The following is a 19854-nucleotide window of genomic DNA, read 5'->3' on the forward strand; positions in this document are numbered from 1 at the left end:
CATCCTTCCTCTGCTGATCCTATTCTCTCTCCAGATGGACTGTAGGTAGGAGCCAGTTGTAATCTGATTGGAAGCTAGAGTCCCAGTTCCCCTGGTGACGTGTGGCATTCGCTAGCCAGCCAGTTCCAGAAATAACACACTTCCATGCTCAGGTTTTTCAGAAATTTGAAAAGCTGCAGGTCCTTGTTGAGAGCCCAGGACACTAGGAGAGTTAAAGCAGCAAGAAAAGACATCCATTCCGTTGAGTTGTTCACAGGCTTCAAACAAACCAGGATTTTCTTACAATGGCAAAACTCATCATTTTTCTGACTCTTGCCAGACCACTGTAAAATGGTTTCCTTTTGACTGCGGGCCCACAGACTGCTTTTTTTCCTCTCCCTTCCCAGTCCCCATCCTTGTACCCCATCTCCCCCTGTTTTCAGCTGAACCACAACACCACAGGAGTTTTGTGGTGGTGGAGGTTTTAATCATGTTTGGTTTTCGCTGCTACAAGCAGTTGGGAATTTTGTTCCAAGAGTTCCCTCTGGTGGTCAGTGACGGGGAAATGAGTAACACCTCCCTATCGTAAGACGCTCCTTTTCCTACTTTGATTTCTTATTCAGTCACTCTCTGACGTTCATTATTTGTAACAGCCCTTTCTTACTTAGGGCTTCTCCAGATAATGACTGGTAACCTTTTCCAAATTCATTTTTCCTCCCATATTTAACCCCTGCACTCCTCAGTAGTTTACTACCCCCGACCATCCTTTCTGCACAAAGGCTACAATAAAGGTGGAGCCCTTCTGCCCAAACCTGCTTCCTACACTGGTCTTTCACAGTCAGAGGGATTGCAGTCTCAGGTGAACGTGAAAGAAAAACAAATTTCTTGGCCACAGTCTCAGAAGAATAAAACTCAATTCTGAAGAATTCACTGTTAATAGCAAGATTCTGAAAGAAGCTGTAAAATACTGAGAGAATATTTCATTCTTCTACCTGGCAGTAAAAGCCCCCCTGGCACCCAGGCTGAGTTTTCCTCTCCTGACTTTGTTGTCCCTACCAGTCAGCCTAGGGATGATTTTTTTCCTAAGGAACTCTAAAACTTTGGCAGCTGATCTAAAGCTGCAGTTAACAGGTAGAAAGATTGTTGCTGAGTTCAATGAGTGAGTCCTGAAATTGTGCCAAGCGGAGAGCGGTGTAGCACAGTGATGTTCTAGGTGACATTCAAGGATGTTCAAACAAAATAAGGAAACATGTGGGTTAAGCAAAGGCTTCGTCTGCGAGTGACGGCACTGCAAGATAACCTGGTGTCCCACAGTACTGCCCTAACCGTTACTTGGGAGGGTTGGGCTGTGTACATCTGGCCTGGATCGCGTACGTCAGTACCGTGTCCTACTTATAAAATTAAAACTAAAGGAGGAAAAGCTGCATCTTTTGGTTTCTTTTCCCTGTGACCTGAAGAGAATAGTGTTTCTGCCACAGAAACGTGTTTCTTCTTGCAATTATTTCGGAATCTGCACCTCGCAGGAGGTCTCTGTGTCCTGTTTGCTACTGTTGTTCATGTTATGTGTGGGTGGCCTCTGCTGTAACCATTCCCACCTGGCTTGGAAGTACCACCTGTGCCCGGTTCCTGCCAGGTGCTGGTTGTGTGATGTCACCTCCAAACACAGCACTTGGTGGATGCAGGTGACATCAGCTATTGTGCACAGAGCTCTGCACAAGGACAGTTCAGAATAAACAACCTTGGAGTGTGAGGAGTGGCAGAAGGTGTCTCAGTCCTGCTGGATTACGTGTCGGAGGAGCCACTGTAATGTCGCCAGCTGCAAAATTTCTTCATGATCAAGTGGAAATTTGATGGGAAGTACCACCAATTTGGAGGGAAAGTGACGTACCAGAGGATTTTGGTCTGAAAAATAAGCAGAACTGAGGAATGGAGCAGCCTGAAACTGAGCAGGATAGAAGGGTCCTGCAGCCGGAGAAATGTTGGGAATTCTTAATTAAATCGGCTGGGTGTGATAGAAAGGGGGGTGACGATTCACGGTGACAATGAGATGCGGCTGCGGAGCCCATCAGCTGCGATGTCCGTTTTGGGTGAGGGGGATAGAGCTGATGAGCGTAATTAAGGGAATGAAGAACTTATTCCATGGGCACCAGTACAGTTTATTCCAGCCAAGAGGAGACCGGGCTTCTCTCTCCCAACAGCCTCAACATCTCGGCTGGGAAAACGGTACTCGACAAAGGGAATAACGGAGCCCCAGAACAATAGGATACAGGCTCACTGCAGAGAACTCTGAGCTCAAAATTACCTTTATTTATCAGAGATACGAAATTCCAGAGGGAACTTCCTATAGTATGGAAGGGAGGGGGAAGAAAAAGAGCGTTTTACGCATTCGGATCACTTTTATAGGAATCGCTGTAGGAAGCAGGGCCTGCCGCAACACGGCTCGGACCTCGCAGCCCCCCGCCGCCATCTAGTTCCGTGTTCCCACGCGTATGGCTCCCCGCCGCCGCCGGGGCGCCTGGGGAAAATGGCGGCGCCGTCTTCCCACTCGCCGTAGCGCTGGAGGACCGGCGGCGCCGCGCTCTCGCCGTGTCTCTATGGCCGCCGCGCGCGCCTGAACGCGCTGGCCCCTGACCGGCGATCCCTTCGGGCGGCGCTCTGTCCGCCCTGCCGCCTCAGTGGTGGTCCTGGGGGGCGGCGCTCTGGGCCGCGGCGGTGCCGTCTCGCTAGGCGGGCGGAGGGCGGGCCTGGCGGAGCTATGGCGGCGGTGCGGGGCCTGCGGATCTCGGTGAAGGCGGAGGCGACGGCGGCGGAGTCTCGCGGTCCGGAGCCTGAGCCTATGGAGGTGGAAGAGGGCGAGCTGGAGACCATCCCTGTGAGGCGCTCGCTCCGGGAGCTCGTGCCGGTGAGGGGTCACGGGCCGGGGGGCCGGAGGAGGGAGCAGCTCCCGGGGGGCGGCAGCGTACGAAGAGGGGCTGAGGGTGGTGGGGCGGGGGTCTGTAAGGGCGTTTAGGGGTACGTTCCTGGGAAAAGGGGCCACACGGGGAAGAGGGAGCGTGCTGGGAATGGGCCGAAGGTGGCGGGAGCGGGGCACGAGGGGGCTTAGGGCTGTGTGAGGGGAGTGGGGGAAAAAGACGTAAAAGGCAGCGGCAGGATGTGCCTGGGAACGAAGGGAATAAAGGAGATGGGGGAGAAGAGGATTTGGGGGGTAGTGGTGACCTGTAGAGGAAGGTTGTGGGTGGGAGAGTGTGAAAGGAGGGAATGCCTAGAGTAGGGAGCAGTGGGGTGAGTGGGAGAGCTGAGTTGGAGGCACTGGGAATGTGGGCTCTCATGAGTGGCTTTTGAGGGTTTCCTTTTTATTTCTTCCCCCTTTTTCATTTTTGCTGATTGGTCTTCTACAAGTTTTAGTAGGATCAGGTTTAATACATGAAAGCAGGTCGGAGTTCTTCTAACCTCCTAAGTAGTCTTTTGCTCTTAAAGCTTCTGTGGAAAGTATTTCAGAAACTAATCTCTAATTAGCTGATTTACCAACATGCTTGAGCTTCTACCAAATACGTGGCCTAAGACAGCACCCTACTGTACTTCTTTGTGGTCCATGAGTCAACCTTAGACAGTGGGGGGGTCTTTCACTTGAAAAATCATGCTTATTTTGCTTTTATTTTTCTTTTTAATAACTCTAAACATTTGGCAGCTTTAGAGAAACGTTGGTGCTGTTGCTAAGAAAGACAGTTAGATTGTGTGTACTCTGGTATTTCTAAACTGAGGCTGGCCTGCTTTCTAGAAAAAAGTCCTTTAGCTAGAATAATTATTGCAGCACAAGTATAAACAACATGTTTATCCCTAGAGAAGGCAAGATGTGTTCTTCCAGCTCCAGACTTTTGCCAGGTGATGGTCCTGAGGGTGCCAGAATGAAGAGGTGCCATTTTTACATATGCAAACCATGGCAGGGATGGAATTGGGTCATTGGTCCAGGATAAGTGTGGTTGAGTGCAGTCTTGTGAATTCAGCAGTCCTGATTGATGAAAACGAAACTTGTAATGTGGGTTTTTTTTTTTTCCAAATCATTTTCCATTTTTACTGCTTTTTAGTACAGTTGTATCAAAATAATTATGCTTCATCTTGCTGGTATTCGGAGGTTGACTTTGAAATATTGATAGGAATAAGGGTAAAAATGAGTTGTTTAGTTGTGGATGTGGCTTGGTGTTGTGACTGTTGAGACTAACAGTTGCAAATTGACACGTTGGAGTCAGATATAACTGTTAAATGGGTTCATGTTTTACAAGGAAATTATACCCTAAACCAAAGTTGTGGAAATTTTAGTTAGGAAAGGTGTTTGATGACTTCCTCTGTATTGCCGAGAGAGAGAGGGGAAGTAAAAACTGTAGCAGCGCAGAAATTAAATTTTACCAAAGGAAAAAATCGTTACAGTAAAGAAAGTTTGATTCAGTTCGTGCCCTTTCACTTTCACTGACATCAGTGAGAGTTATTGCTGCGTACCTGTCTATCTAGGGATGCAGCCTGGAGTAAGGATCAAGGAAAAGACAATGCATTTCTTGTAGAAATGGCCAGGGTTTCTTTTCAGCACAGTGAGTATGTTGCTTTCAGTGTTCATTGAGATTTTGTTTTGTTTCAGGACACTAGTAGGAGATATGAAAACAAAGCTGGAAGTTTCATTACTGGAATAGATGTAACATCGAAGGTAATTTTTGTGTTACGATTCTTCAACGTGTTCTAATTATTGCTACTGGGTAGGAGGAACCATTTCATTTATTTCTTCCCAGGCTTGCACAGAAGCTTAGCCTCATGGTCAGGTAGCTGACATCTGTCGACAACTGGGGAATTCTCCTTTCATTGGTTGTGGCCTGCAGCAGGAGCTGATATATCTTGTAAACTGTGAGAATTAGAGTTTTTAAGTTACAAAAGTTTGTGTGCCAAAACCTGAAACTGTTTCTATGGAAATTCCCTTGGTACCACTCGATATTACAAAACAGAGCCCTTTGAGACAAGTCAGCTGAGTTTTTTCCTCTTAGGTGAGCAACAAGGAAAAACAAGTGCTTGGCAGGAAAATCTAATTTCATTGCCTTGTATCTTCCAAGGGCATCTTGTTTAATTATTTAAGGTGTAGTTTGAAGAATATGAACAACTGTTGCATTGAAATAACTTGAAGTTACATAATTTTGTGGAAGTTAATTCTACAGCTTGTCTTTGTACATTTAATGGTGAATCGGCTGTTGTTTCGTATTGTACAGTTGACCGCTACCTCTAGCATCTGATCGTGGAGAAAAAGCATTTAGTCACATACCTTATAGGGCCGATACACTTTTACATGTTCTAACAAATGTGAATCCCCACCACAACAGTGTGTTGACAAAGCATACGTATTCCTCTTCGGTGTTAGTGAAGCTCAGAAGATTGTGCTTGTCAAAGAGTACAAAAAGGATTCCAGATGAAGACTGAAAATCAGCTTTTGGGCTTCAATATCTTGCTTGTGTTTATTGTAATTGGGTAAATAATTTGAAGTTCCCCTAGTCAGGAGAAAGCCGTCGTCTTTTGTGATGTTCTTTAATGATGCAGCTCTGAAAAACTTTAAGAAATCTGGTCAAAGATGTTTTGGCAATCTTTAAAAACTAATAAAGAGCCCATGTTTATTTGGATATCATTGGTGGCAGGTGTTTTTAATTACAGTTTGTGTTCCAAATTTTGGAACCAAACTTTGCTTAGTAAGGTCCAAAAATCTGTAATACTTCCTGACAAATTCTGTGGAATAAGGAGCTTCTCAGTCAGTTTCAGAAATTGCACGAGACCCACATAAGCTGCTGCTCATGAGCTACTTAAAAGCAGCTGGAATTGCTGGTCTAAATAAGATCTCTATAGTCAGCACTCCAGCGAGTGCTGTTAAATTCATGCTCAGAGAGACAAGTTTATGTTTTTGTATATATTTAAAAAACAGATGGAGAAAAAGCTCTATAATCTAAAAGACAAGTTTTCCATGTAGTGAGAATGCTCGTTTTAAGAGAGATTTTTTTCAAGCACAGCCTCTCTATGTTTGTTAGGAAGGAAGAGATAATGTTACTGTTTCATCATGGAGTCTGAGTGTTGTCCAAGGCTGCTTGTTTTCCACGCATTTTGATTCCCATTTTGTTGCCAGACTTACATTAAAACTATGATATGTCACAGAAACGTTTTGGTTAATTATTTCTACATTCCAAAACTTACAGGTCTCTTCAGTATTAATAGAATTATTAATATAGATTGTTGCTGTCTGGTAGATTTTATTTTAAATATCTGGTCCTTCAGTGCAACTTGCTGGGAATGCTGCTGTGATTCCTGTTTCGACTGAATTGTTTTGCATTTTGCAGGAAGCAATTGAGAAAAAGGAACAAAGAGCAAAACGCTTTCATTTTCGAGCTGAAGTGAATCTCGCCCAAAGGAATGTGGCGCTGGATCGGGACATGATGAAGAAAGGTACAAAGTTATCCAACAGTCAGGAGAAAAGATCCCTTGGTTTACTTCCTCACAGTTCCTTTACTTGGTTTATCTTATAGTATTTCCTGCTTCCCCAGAGGTTTTCCCAGATCATTGCCAAAAGAAATCACTTCGTTTCTTTTCACATTTTTATTTTAATTTCATTACTTTTTACACTACTTGACAGTTATCATTTTGCTCCTTGTTTTACAAACCCCAGAAAGAAGACGACATTTGTGTGTGCCTTGTTTACTGTTTGGCAATGGCACCTAGTGCTACATGTCCAAGATTCATCTCCTGGATCAGTGCTGCTTTAAGAGTCTTTAGTTTCTTTGGAAAAAAACAGACTTTGGTCAGTGTTTGTGTAGGAGTGGAGGACTCTGTGTCTCACGCACAGTGAGATCAGATTCCGTGCTGTATGCACAGTGGAGCTGGACTGATGGCGCATGTGCTCTTCGATGGTGAGCTGGACATGTTGGAATATAAGCAGATGAGCCAGGAGATGCGTGCACAACAGGTTGGCACTTTGGGCATCCAGTTAGTTCTCAAGGCTTTTTTTCCAACTGGCAGCTTGGACCCACTAAGCCATGGCCTGTAAAACAGCTCTCCTTCAGATGTGGAAGTGCTTTGTACACGTGTCCTGGTCACAGACCTCATGAGTATTCTGTCTCTTTAGTACTTAGTGGTAGCACTTTGGCAGCATTTAAAAAAAAAAAAAAAAAATCCATACAATTTGATTGCTATGCAGTACCTGCATGTACCAATGCTTGTAACATTACATCTTTTTAATTCTCAATTTATTAAAAGTTTTCCATTGTGGAATAATAATTCTAGTTATGGTGTTTTAGAATGGTAGACGTCATATGTTGCTTTAATTAGCTTCCCTTTAGGTTATTAAAACGTTTACTTTATAAACCCACATGTCACTAATATAAAAGCTTGCTCTGTAGAAATAAGTACCAATTTTGTATCTCTTCCTCCTTGCAGCAATTCCTAAAGTGAGATTGGATACAATTTACATTTGTGGGGTGGATGAGATGAGTACACAGGACATCTTTGCCTATTTCAAGGAGTATCCTCCTGCTCATATTGAGTGGTTAGATGATACATCATGTAAGTAAATGGAGTCTTTTGTCTAATTCTCTTTTTTAATATCGTTCGTAACTGTACTTCCGATGTTTGATGGCTTTCAAAGTCACTGATCTTTGTCTCTCTTGGTTTCCCTGTCACTTCCCTTAGTCAAAAGAGATTTAGAAGGAAAGAATTAATAGCATATGGTGAAAATCAAACCCACTATCTGTTTGAGTATTTGTTAATGAAAAGAGATAGCACAGAATAACTTGCAGGTCTCTAAGTGGGGAAAAAAAAAACGGTCTAAAATTTTGTCCTGCTTCCATCTTGACATAAATAGTATACCTGCTCGTGAGTGTCACAGAAGGTGACGTTCTGACAGCGGGCTGTGGAGCTGTGTGCAGTTAGGCAGGTTGGTACAGTTTTGTGCCCTGAAAGAGCAGACCTGTTGCTGTGTTTAGCGCGTTCGCAAGGAGGAATTAGTGGGTGGAAGAAGGTAGCAGCTGGGTGTGATTTACACAGATTGGAAAAGGAATGTAAATTCACGTTGCAAGGGCTGTTTCGGGGAGTAAGCGTGCCGTGAGATTGCCAGAAGGAGATAAGGCTGTCAACAGTCATGCTTTCCTCAGTGATACTAGGGAGTGTACAAGAGCTGTTTGCTACAGTTGGGTGCTGGATCATGGAACTGGTAGGCTCTGAGATTGTCATATGGCTAGAAATCCTGTAACTGAAATCATAGCAAAAGAAGTAGGAGCCAGTGCAGATTTTCCAGTTGGAATGGGATTGCTGGAAGCTGGTTTATTGACTAGTATGGCTAAGACCTGAGAGTAGCGTGGTTCCCTGGAATGATGCTGAAGGGATTACGGTCCAGGGCAAGACAAAAGATGGGGTGTGCTACAAAATATTGTTAACCTTGAAGTCACTGTGTGATGTGACACAGTCACTGTCATGATGGCTCGATGTACTGCCGCAAGCTGACAGAAATTTTGAAACAATGAGCCCTGGGTTGACAGTTGCAGTGAAGAGCTGCTAGATGAACCTGTGGTGTTGCATAAGCTAGCAACTGCACAGCCTAACTTGTGTGTCTAAGGCTGCATGTCTAAGATTGTCTGATTGTCCTTTTTCTTAAATGTTACATGAGTGAATTTAGCATGGAACCAGAGTGAACTTGCAGTGCAAAAATGCAGGCTTCGGAGTCGTAACAGTGCTTTACCCCGTTGTAGTTTAAACTACATCTTTTTTAGTGATTAATTTTCCTACTGTAGCTGAGTTAGCATGTCAATTACACTTGGTGAAAATTCCAAGAAAAAGGATTGTCTTTTCAGCATAAATTTGTCACAGCATGGTAAAAACTTTAACATTCCCAACTGGATTACATCTCAAGGTGTCTTAGTGCAAAGGTGAATTTAGAAATTCAGTGTTCTGTGTTTCAAACTGATGGACATAAAATGATAAAGGCTTTGAAAATTTGGAGATGTGAAGAGTAGGTAGGTATGCATAAATGACGAGCTATTAGCCAGTCATTGAAGTTAATATCTGGGTGTTCTTCACCTTGTAAATCTTGTCTGTTCAGGTAATTTAAGAAAGAATCTTTTATTTTGGGACACTGTAGTTTTCTCGATGTCTGAATACACTCTGCTTAAATGACATTTGTTGCTGTATTTGCACTGACTGCATCAGTGCAGAAAGCTTTTGTTCAAAACCTGTTTCTAAGCAGTTTTAGCTCTTGCATTTTACAGATGCAGAAATTGATTTTAATTGGTGTAATACGTTATGTTTTAGTCCTGTCTGCTGATACTTGAGGCATGTACTAAATCATATTGTTAACCTGTGTACACTATGTGTGCTTGAGCAGCCTCTCCTATTTTCCTGCTTTTTGGAAAAGATTAACAGAATTCTGCAAAAAGGTCCAAGGTTCTATTAAATTGTGAAAGGGGGGGAAAAAAATCAAGGCTGCTTTCTTCTTTTTTTCTCTTTAATCACATTCGTGTGCTAACACGTTCATGAAATACACTGACCCTGGTTCAGTATCCTCATTTGCTGTGCTCAGGAAGCAGTCTCCAATATACATGGCTGTGCATTTCAGTGATTTTCATTTTGATCAGTAGTTGTGTATGTTTTTTGGTAACGCGATGAAAGCTGTGTGTCCTCTGGCTTACCAAGTGTTTTAAAGAATATGACTTTCCCTGCAAGAGGTGTATCTGATTACTTTTTTTGTCATGTCACTTTATAAGAATGTTTCTGAGCTTTTTTTAGTCATTTCCCTCCAGTAAGGCAACGTATGTGACTGATCATACAAACTGCATTTTGTTTTTGTGTGTGTGTTTGTTTATATATGTCATAGGTAACGTGGTCTGGCTTGATGAAGTAACAGCAACACGGGCTCTAATAAATATGAGTTCCTTGCCTGATCAGGAGAGAACAAAAAGTAGAGAAAACAATGAAGAGAAGACAACTGAAAGAAACAAGAAAGGTAGATTGAGATACACGTATCTAGACATCATCCAGTTAAATCAATGAAACTTTAAACTTGTTCTTGGGTACTGCATAATCTAAATTACTGAAGGAGCTTCTATCATATAGTTTCAGGTAAATGTATTCTGCCACTTTAAAAAAGGCTTTCATCTTGGAAACCTTTTGAAGAAGCTGCTTCTTAAAAGGTGGGTTGGAGCTAGACCAAAAGCAGTAATTCAGTCGATACTGAACACGTTAGATGCAGAGTCATATTCAGATTTGGTATTTATAGTGGTACATGTTGCACAGAAATAGGTCTGTGTGATGTGTGTACAAAGGCAGCAAAAGGATGGATTATAAGAGTAGAAAAGCAGGTGTAAGAAGATGCAGTATTTTTGAAATAGCAGTTGATTCCTTTCTTGGTACACCACTATCAAACTTTAAGTGTATGGTTCACACTGATGTGACAGTGTCTCACTTCACCACTGTGGATATCATCTCTAAATTTGGCTGTTACACTTTCAAGACAGCAGCACACTGAAAGGTCAGTTATAAAAGAGCAAAGCAGCCAGCGCACATTGTAATGTTGTGATAAATCCGGTACCTGAATGCCTTAATTGTAAACTTATTTCACTTCTATGGGTGTAAATTACAAATCAGGCTTTTGCTACTTGAGAACTGTTTTGCTCTTAGGCTGATGTGATAAATTGCTGTGATTCAAAGTGCTGTACCACACAGTACAAAGCGAAGAGAGAGTTGTATTTATTAACACTTCTATAGATTTTGCTTAAACATGCTATACAAACAAAATGCAAGTAGCCAATCTCTCTGTTAGAAATTCACAGCGCTACCAAAAGCTGTTCTAGAAATGTTGGGGTTTAGGGCTTTGTTAAACTTGTGAATCCTTCTAACTCATCCCCTTTTCTTCTTGTTGCTTTTCTCCACAATACAGTGGCTCCTCAACCATCCATGTGACTTTAATTTTGGGGCAAATGTTGATAATGCTTCAAGTAAGACTTGTTACGAAGTTTTTGGAGATTAGTGACTGTCTTGTTAAATGGAGCATAAATACACGCGTTTAATCTCGTTGGCTACAAATTACATATTACATCATCATTGCATCACATCTCAAAATAAAAACAGTCATGTAAATTGCTCCTGTTCATCTGGAAAAGTGGGATATTAGATAAAGTACAAACTGTTCAGTGACATCTTAAGGTGTGAGACGAACAGATACACTGGAGTAATCTGGCTTCATTGTGTTCTTTTTTCAGACAGGAATTTGAGGGCTATTCGGGCATTTAGGGAAGCAAGAGACTAGTCTTTACTGTGAGAAGTGTGAGAAGGTTATCATTTGGGGGAGGAAAAAGTGTGTGAGTGCTGTCCCTGATAGAACTAATTAGTCAGGTTTGAATTTGGCTCATTTGTTTACCTAAATTCTCTCTTGAGTTTCAATTTGGTTAATTGTGCTTTACTCTTTTCTTCGAACTTGGGTGTACTTTCAGGATCTTTTGAACAGCTACTGCTCTCTATTTTAAGTTTTCAAGTCTATTGTTGGGTGAGATTAAGATGAGGAACTCTGAAATATAAAAGGTGGTGGTTTTTTTAGTCATGTCTATGAAGTACTTTGAGATCATTGTGAATGATCTAAGCTTTTGAATAATAACACGTTTTACATCGTTAGCATTGGATACTTGCAGATACTTGCAGCATTTTAGAGAGGCAGAAAGAAATAGGCTTTTATATGCCTTTTACAGTCTTGGCCTTGCTGATCTCTGTCATCCCCTGAAATGCAGTGCAATTTCATTTGCTTTCAAATAATTAAATTAATAATCCATGTGTGCTGCTGCAGGCAGTTATGTGCACAGGGGCTGTCTAGTTAATATTAGGCTGTGCTCGTGTGTGCTTAAAATTTCTGTAGACATTTACTGGTTTGATTATTCACTAGGCTGCACAGAAGGAAGAATAACACCTTCAGTTTGGTTTCAGAGAGTGTAGGTAATAATCAAATGTGACTGACACTAAAATGGAGGTTATTTTTTTTTCCCCAATTATTTTCCTTCTTAGAAAAGCAAGAGGAAAGCTCTGATGATGAGACAGAAGAAGGCGAGGTTGAGGATGACAATCCAAGTGACGTTGAGGTCAGTACAGAAGGAGACTGAAAACACTGTTATGGAAGTTTTGCTCTGACTGGTGTAAAGTCTTCATAATATTATCATTTAACCGTATCTATTTGCAATTCACAATTTAATTAAAGCAAATTAGATGGGGAAATGGCAGGAATTGCAGGTGTGCTGTTGGTGAGAATAGCTGTGTAAGTGTTTTGTGAAAGTAGATTTTGAAGAGTGATAGAGCATCCATGTAAGAGCTAGACTGGCTGCTCTTTTCTGCTGAGAGGAGCAATGAAAGACCATTAATGGAAGGCAGTGGCCTCTCAGAATGAAGGCAGTGCTTGGAGACAAGCAGGGTTTAGGCTGTCCATAGATATGTGTGGGAATCAGCATATGCATTGATGTTTTGTAAGTAATTTAATCTTCACTGGCTCAATATATAATAGATGTGATTAGTTTTTCTTTAGGAATGGCTCAGTGAACAGTCATACATCATGGAAGTCTGATTTCAGTTTCTATAAAGCAGATAAAAATCTTTTAAAAGTGCCTTTCAGTCATTGTGTGAGGACATGAGAACCTATTAGTAAAGCTGTTTAGATATGAAACGAGCAAAAAAATTTCAATAGTTGTTTTTCAGTGTCAAAGATGTGCTTTTTACTTCTTTCATTTCAGTCAGTAGTGTAGTGTCATTTGGAAATTATTGGATTTAATGATCTGAGATAATGTTATGAAGGAAGAAAAGGAAATATTTTAAATCTTTAGGGCAAATTAATACATTAAAAATTCACAGTAGTTTGACAAGAAAAAAAGCAGGGTTCATTTGAACATAATTTGAAAAGTAACTTTCTTAATAATCAGTCGATTGCTTCTCTGTAAGCAGTCCACTTTTGTTCAACAGTAAGTGTATTTTTGACTCCAAAATACCTTTTTTGCCCCCCAAAGTTGGATGCCCTCTCCCAGGTAGAAGAGGATTCTCTCCTGCGTAATGATCTTCGCCCAGCCAATAAACTGGCTAAAGGAAACAAGCTATTCATGAGATTTGCTACTAAAGGTAAATGAACGGCTTAACAAGTGTAATGAATTAATTGCTTGTTGTAGTTTTATTTGTTGACTAATTAAGGACACGAAGTACCTAATTTTTATTTGCAAAATTGTTAAGATTTTTTACTAATCATTAGGTATTAAGATTTTGCAGTAAATCCACACTTAATGTGTGAATTAAAACCAGTTCAAGTTGTATGAAAATTAATGGACGTAAAAAAATTTATCTGGGGCTCAGGACATTCTCTCCAATGCCATAGAATAGGTTTTATGATGCCCTTCTCCACAGAGTTAAATTTCACATTTTGTAAATATGAAAATTGTTTGAGATGCTGATGAGGTATGAGTGGAAATTATTGCTAAATACAGTTGAGATATTAAATGGTATTTATGGGTAAAATTAAAATCCATATAATTTCTGGACCATGTGGGTAGTGAATCCCTAAAGAAAAGAAAGTTCATAGATAAGGTAAGTATAACCTCCAGCAGTTGCAGTGGGATGTAGTGCTCGGTTAAGCTGATATGTAGAAACTTGATCTCCCTAGAATTAAATTTCTAAACACAAATAAAACTGTGATGGTAGGAGAAATTTCAGAGGTGTCAGCAAAATCGTATCCTTCATGAAGAAGATTGAAGTAATGCTGATCTGTAAGGCGTGTTCAGTCTTACTCGCACTCTCTGTGTCTTTGGCTGGATGGTTATTTATGCTAGTCTTGTAAGAAATATTCTAAGAGGGCAATATTCCTTTAATTTATGTTTTTTGCAGATGACAAAAAAGAGCTGGGAGCTGCAAGGCGAAGCCAGTATTACATGAAATACGGCAATCCAAATTATGGAGGCATGAAGGGGATTCTTAGCAATTCCTGGTAAGTACCGGATAAAGGAGTTGGAACGTTACAGGTAATTGGACAAGATAGTCTAAAACTATTTTAATTTGTGCATTTTCTTTCTATTCAGCTTATGTAAATAATGTTTTTGCAATGTGACCATGAATTTGCAAGGAGGGTGTTTTCTCATGAAATAAAGAATGTTTATATTCAAAACATTCAGAACAGATCTGTGACATAAATGTGTGTCTGCTATTAAAGTGAGTGATCGTTGCATATGCTTAATCCAGGACTGGATCTGGCTCATTTGTTATGCCTTTCCTGTGACAGGAACGTAATCCTTTCTGTGGTGTTTCAGGAAACGAAGGTACCATTCCCGTCGAATTCACCGGGATGTGATAAAGAAAAGGACACTTATTGGGGATGATGTTGGCTTGACTCCTCCGTACAAACATCGTCATTCAGGTAATGGATGCCAGTATGTCGTCCCTGTGAGAACACAACTGGGAAGTGGCAGGATGGAGAGGACGTTAATGCCTTATACAATCCCCCGATGTGTGTGAAATGGAAGTGTACTTTTAAAACATGTCTGTAACTGAAACATGTTTTTTAAGAATTTGCAGGGAACAACTCAGGCAGAAACTTCACGCTGCTCACTGGGTTACCAAAATAGCTGTTACTTTTTATGTGATGTTTTTTTCCTTTACAAATTTCAGACATGGAAGCTATAGCATCAAGGGCAAAAAGAAGGGATAACTTCTTTAAAATTCTTGGCAATTCTTGCTGTGTCAATTCTTCTGTTCTGTGACAAAGCAACAGTTAGATGTAGAACAAGAAAGGTTAGAAAATTGTTAATTAGGTTTGAATGCCTTCATCTGCTCCCTAAGGTGGGAGGTGTGCATTAGAAAAATAATTGCTGTAAAAATCTTTGATGCTGGACAAATGTCAAACTTCCATATGAATGGCCTGTTAAAAATACAGCTGTAGATTTATCAAATCTCATGGGAGATTTTGCATGTTGATCATGTACTGGTTTTTGAAAAGATCCTTGCACACTGCTGATGACTCAATTTTAAGTTGTTGATTTATATTTAAATCAGTGTATGTGATAAATTCGTGCTAATGATCCGTGTGTTCTTTTTGGCATTACTGCTCTCAGGACTTGAAAGGATTATCGTGGAGCCAGCAGTTACCACATTAAGCCCTGCGAGACGATGGAAATTGTTGTGCTTAGTTCAGGAAGTATGAACCACACCTGCTACAAGAGGCAGTTGTACTTCATGTAGTCAGCCCAGCTTTGTGCTTGAGCAGGCTTCTGAGCGAGGGAGCACCACGGACACTTTTTCTCCTGTGGCGATTTCTTCTGCTCAGGCTATTCTGTAATATGGAATCTACTTAGAATATTTTGCAAAATATTCTCTCCCTTTAGCCTTAGAGAACTACAAAGACTCATTTGTACTGGATCATTAATTACAGTGATTTATTTTGTTTGTTTGCCTTGATTTTAAGGTACCTTATATGAATGATAAAACTCAGTTTATCAGAATCAATTTGTTTTGATACAGGCTTAGTAAATGTTCCTGAGGAGCCTATTGAGGAAGAAGAAGAGGAGGAAGAAGATCAGGATATGGATGAAGATGACAGAGTTGTGGTAGAGTACCGTGATGAACTGCAAGCTTTCAAACAGTCCCGAGACCGCAGTGCAGCAAGGCGGTCGAGTGCTAGTGCATCTGATTCTGATGAAATGGACTATGACCTTGAACTGAAAATGATTTCAACACCCTCTCCCAAAAAGAGCATGAAAATGACAATGTATGCAGACGAGGTGGAATCACAACTGAAAAATATTAGGTAAAAGTTTCTTACTCTTTAAAAGTATCTGTGAAAAGGCATTCTGAATTTTAATTAGTGGCAGAGCTGTCAACATAGCTTTGTAGTAAATATTTTAAAAAGAAATGTAAAATACAGAAAACAGTGATACAGGCTTTTAATTACAATGCAGCCTGTACACAAATACAGCTTCCTTTGCAGGTTTCTGTAACCCTGCTGATTGATAATAATGGAGCCCAAAGTGGAATCCATAGAAATTTAGGCAAGCAAGCACAACTAACTTCTTGCATTTCATAGCTAGGCCAGGGAGAAATAGCTCCGCTTTCTCTTTTTCCTTTACTCCTTCCTCTTTTCTTAGAAGGAAGAGTAATGCCTAGGTGATGTGACGAAAAGGAATTTATGTTCATTATGGGCATATTAACCAAAATTGCATGGATTGTAGATTCCTAAAATAACTTTAACGTGCGTCCCTTTGGTAGAACAATTATACTTCATTATAACGTCAAACCTTTCAGAAATTTTGAGATTGCTTATCTGCTCTGAATTTTGATCCAGAGGCACAGCCTTAAGGAGACAAACTCAATACCAGCCTTGAAATGGATACTGAGGTATTCATGTGATTATTGCTAAACTTAGGACTCTGACTGGAATACATGCTCTTCTGAGTAATGTTTTTATCTCTGTTGCTCAGTAGAGAAATCCTGATATTACTGTTTTCTATGGTGTAATTTTACATACAAGAAGACTTAAGACTATACTGGATTTAATTTCATTTAAGGGACGTTAAATTTATTGTATTTAGGAATTCTATGCGAGCAGATAGCATAGCCACCAGTAACATCAAGAATCGGATTGGCAGTAAAGGATCATCGGAGAAAGTTGCAGATGTAAGACTACTGTTAGAAGAAAAACGTCAGAATAATACTGGGCCACGCCAGCCAAACAGTGCTGTAAAATCAGGTAATTTTAAGCTCTTCTTGTTAGGCAGAATTGCGACTGGATTATTAAAACAGATTCATTTCACATCTGTGCTCCACTACAACTTACAAACCAGAGGGAATTCTGCTCAGCAGCAGTTTGTGTGTTCATACAGCTAATTTTTCCTCACTAAGAGTTTGAGTTGGGGATTGCTTTGGGGTAAAATGAAGTGCATTTGAGTGAAAGAATGATGTTTCTTTTTATCTGTTTTCTTTGCTTGTGTCTATTTCCCTCCACTTTGTCCTTTTTGATTTGCTCACTCGTTGAGGCAGCGACTCTGTGCTACTCTGAGAAACATAACGCATTGGGGAGGCTCATGTACAAAATGAAACATGAAACACTAGCTATTTAGATGAAATAACGTGTATTACATGAATATAGTTGTATTTTTCAATTGGCAGGGTTTATTTTTGGGCTTAATTGACTTGCTTTTTTGACTCAGGTATGTGTAATTTCAGTTACTTCTGACGTACCTAGTGTCCAGAGGATTATCTGACTGAAAGACATTCTTTTGTATCATGTAATTTAGAAGTTATGTTTGTATATTTTACCCCTCCTGCACATTCTGGGGCTCTGACAAGTAGGCACATAAATCCTGTAACTTCCTTTGCCCTTATGTTTTTGTTTGGACCTTCTTTAAGACTGGGAATATCTACCTAAAGCAAACAAACTTTAGAATGTAAGACTCACATCATGGGTTAAGTATCAATATATTTAGCATTCTTAGATTCTGTTTTTCATTTCATTCTGTAAAACATAAAGCAGTGTTAGAATTCTAAAGCAAGGTATCTGTTGTCCAAAAAGAATCACTGAAGGCATACCGATTTTTATATCAGCATACCTCATGCTGGATACATAACATGCTGTGCTGCTGAAACAGAAATGTAGCAAGCCATGGAACAACTTACTTTTTCCATCTTCAGGACACAGCACAACCCGAAAACATTAAATGTCAAATTTATTGCCAAAAAACCCAGGAAAAATGAATCTGGATGAATTTCATTGCAGACACTGCCAGGATTGAAATCTGAGTTTGAAAGACGTAACGAAAAGACTACAGAAAAAATAAAACCAGAGAATCTGTCTAGTTTTAAGTTCTTCAAGTTGTGCAACGAGCATAAAATGAGCTGGCAGAACTAACGTTAAGTGCATCGTGATTTTTCTCATTTTAATCACTGAAAATATCCCTAGATGTGCGGCAAAGACTGGGAAAAAGACCACATTCACCAGAAACTAAACCTCCAAGTAGTACCTCTGCTCCTCGTCGAGAACCAATATCAGATGTACATAGCCGGTTAGGAATCCCCAAACAAGATGTGAAAGGCCTCTACTCTGACACCAGAGAGAAGAAATCAGGTTAGTTTTATGGAGAGAATGTAATAACTGCAATCCGTTTGATTTTAGAGTATAAGAGAAATTTCAGCAGAAAATCATGAAGTATGTTCAGCTGAGTAAAATAAAAGATTAATTAGCAAATGCTTGTTTAGAGCTTTGAAATCTAAATACATGGTTGAGCTGAATGTTTTTATGAGCAGTATTTTTATATAGGTATGCTTAAAAGTAGAGGACTACTTCAAAACTGGTCAAAACGGGGCACTAAAACAAGTGTAATGAATACAGTGGCACTTCAGAGCTGTGTGTAGCATTCTCTGCAAATGGGAAACACTGAACGAGACTGCACTGAGCCTCCCGTGTTTTAATGTCAGCTACTGCTTCACAGCATAGTAAGTTCCATGCCAAAACGTTAAGGTGGGGGAGTACCAGGAGTTTAAAAAGATGCAGTGAATTTAAGACTCAGCTCCTCAGGCTTTCTCCAGAATTCCTCTTAGTTCTGTCTTTGTTTAAAAAATGTTTATTTTTCATCTGATCAGGTAATTTATGGACCCGATTAGGGTCTGCTCCGAAGACACAAGAAAAGACTTCAGATAAACCTGAAAACTCTGTGGCATCTCCAGAGGAAGATGATTCAGAGCTTCAGCGAGTTTGGGGTGCTCTCATTAAGGAAAAAGAACAGTCTCGGCAAAAAAAGAGTCGACTGGATAATTTACCATCTCTACAAATTGAAATCAGCCGAGAAAGCAGTTCTGGATCCGACACTGAGTCATGATTGTTTTTACATTCTCATCCTCAAGATGGTGACTCTGCAGCGTGGCAAGATTTCCTTTGCCCGAAAGCTGGACACTGGCAAAGACTCTGCCGTGAAGGTTCCACAAGCATCTCTGTTCCTTTTATACCAAAACAGAGACGCGTGTACCACTTGAAACCTAAAGCAATCACGTTTGTCTGGAGTCTGTGGTCAGCCCTGTCGTTAGGGCGTCGTCATATGTGTTTATTACAGCAAACTCGTTAATTCTAGCAAAACACTTTTCCCCGAGCTTTGAACTTAAAAGAAGAGGCAGAAATGTTCTGTATTTTTAAGAAGACCTTTTTGTTCTTAATATTTTTAACGTGGAGCCTTTTAACAAAATAAGACACACGGTTCATCCAAAGAACAGGGCATTTCATAATCAACATCATTGCCTTGCCCTCCTGGCTCTTACCAGCACCTTTCCTTTCTTCTTGAAGTAATAACAATAATGCTTCCTGGGTAGGCAGCCAGCAAGGATAAAGCAGAAAGGGACTATGACGTTCCCTTCCTCCAAAACACTGAATGTAAATCTAAGTTAAATGTTTTAGTACAGTGAAATTTCCCGTAGCATCACTGCTCTCAAGGAATTCTGCTCATTTATTTTGGTAATAACCATGTTCTGCTGTAGTAGGGATTGAGATGAGCAAGACTGCAAAGTTGGATGTTTTGAGAAATATGTAAATTCCCAAGGGTTTAACTTTTTTTTGTTACACGATGAGGAATTACATTTCTTTCATTTCATCTGTATTATGTTTTGAAGAAATCTAACAATCTAAAAACATACATTTTTATATTTGTGAGAATCTTCCTGTTGGCCACGGTGAAAGCTATAGTGGTGTTTTCCTCTGTGCTGTTTAACTATATATATATATAAAAAAAACTGAAGGAGAAAAGGAAAACTATAGGAGCACTGTCTCATGTCAATATTTTTGAATGTTCTTATTGTATAGTACATGTGAATGTGCACATGGTT

General features: G+C 40.3%; 1 protein-coding gene across 2 annotated transcripts; it reads left to right on the forward strand.

Annotated features, from left to right (window-relative positions):
* The first annotated feature begins 2734 nt into the window (after positions 1-2734).
* Positions 2735-19447, forward strand: NCBP3 (nuclear cap binding subunit 3). 2 transcript variants are annotated; one of them, XM_086624720.1, is made up of 13 exons: positions 2735-2881; positions 4610-4675; positions 6336-6441; positions 7429-7554; positions 9857-9985; positions 12034-12107; positions 13020-13128; positions 13885-13984; positions 14304-14410; positions 15511-15796; positions 16578-16735; positions 17945-18109; positions 18625-19447. In XM_086624720.1, exons 1-13 carry the CDS (start codon positions 2735-2737, stop codon positions 18858-18860), a joined length of 1809 nt encoding a protein of 602 aa, XP_086480846.1. In that variant the 3' UTR covers positions 18861-19447. The 2 variants fall into 2 exon arrangements, 1 of the variants encoding a protein (XP_086480846.1); XR_015222766.1 differs by having other exon boundaries at positions 2789-2881; positions 17945-18477; positions 18625-18661.
* The last annotated feature ends 407 nt before the right edge of the window (positions 19448-19854 follow it).

The sequence above is a fragment of the Tauraco erythrolophus genome, chromosome 21 (assembly GCF_009769465.1).
Source record: "Tauraco erythrolophus isolate bTauEry1 chromosome 21, bTauEry1.pri, whole genome shotgun sequence".
In the NCBI taxonomy this organism is placed as follows: domain Eukaryota; kingdom Metazoa; phylum Chordata; class Aves; order Musophagiformes; family Musophagidae; genus Tauraco; species Tauraco erythrolophus.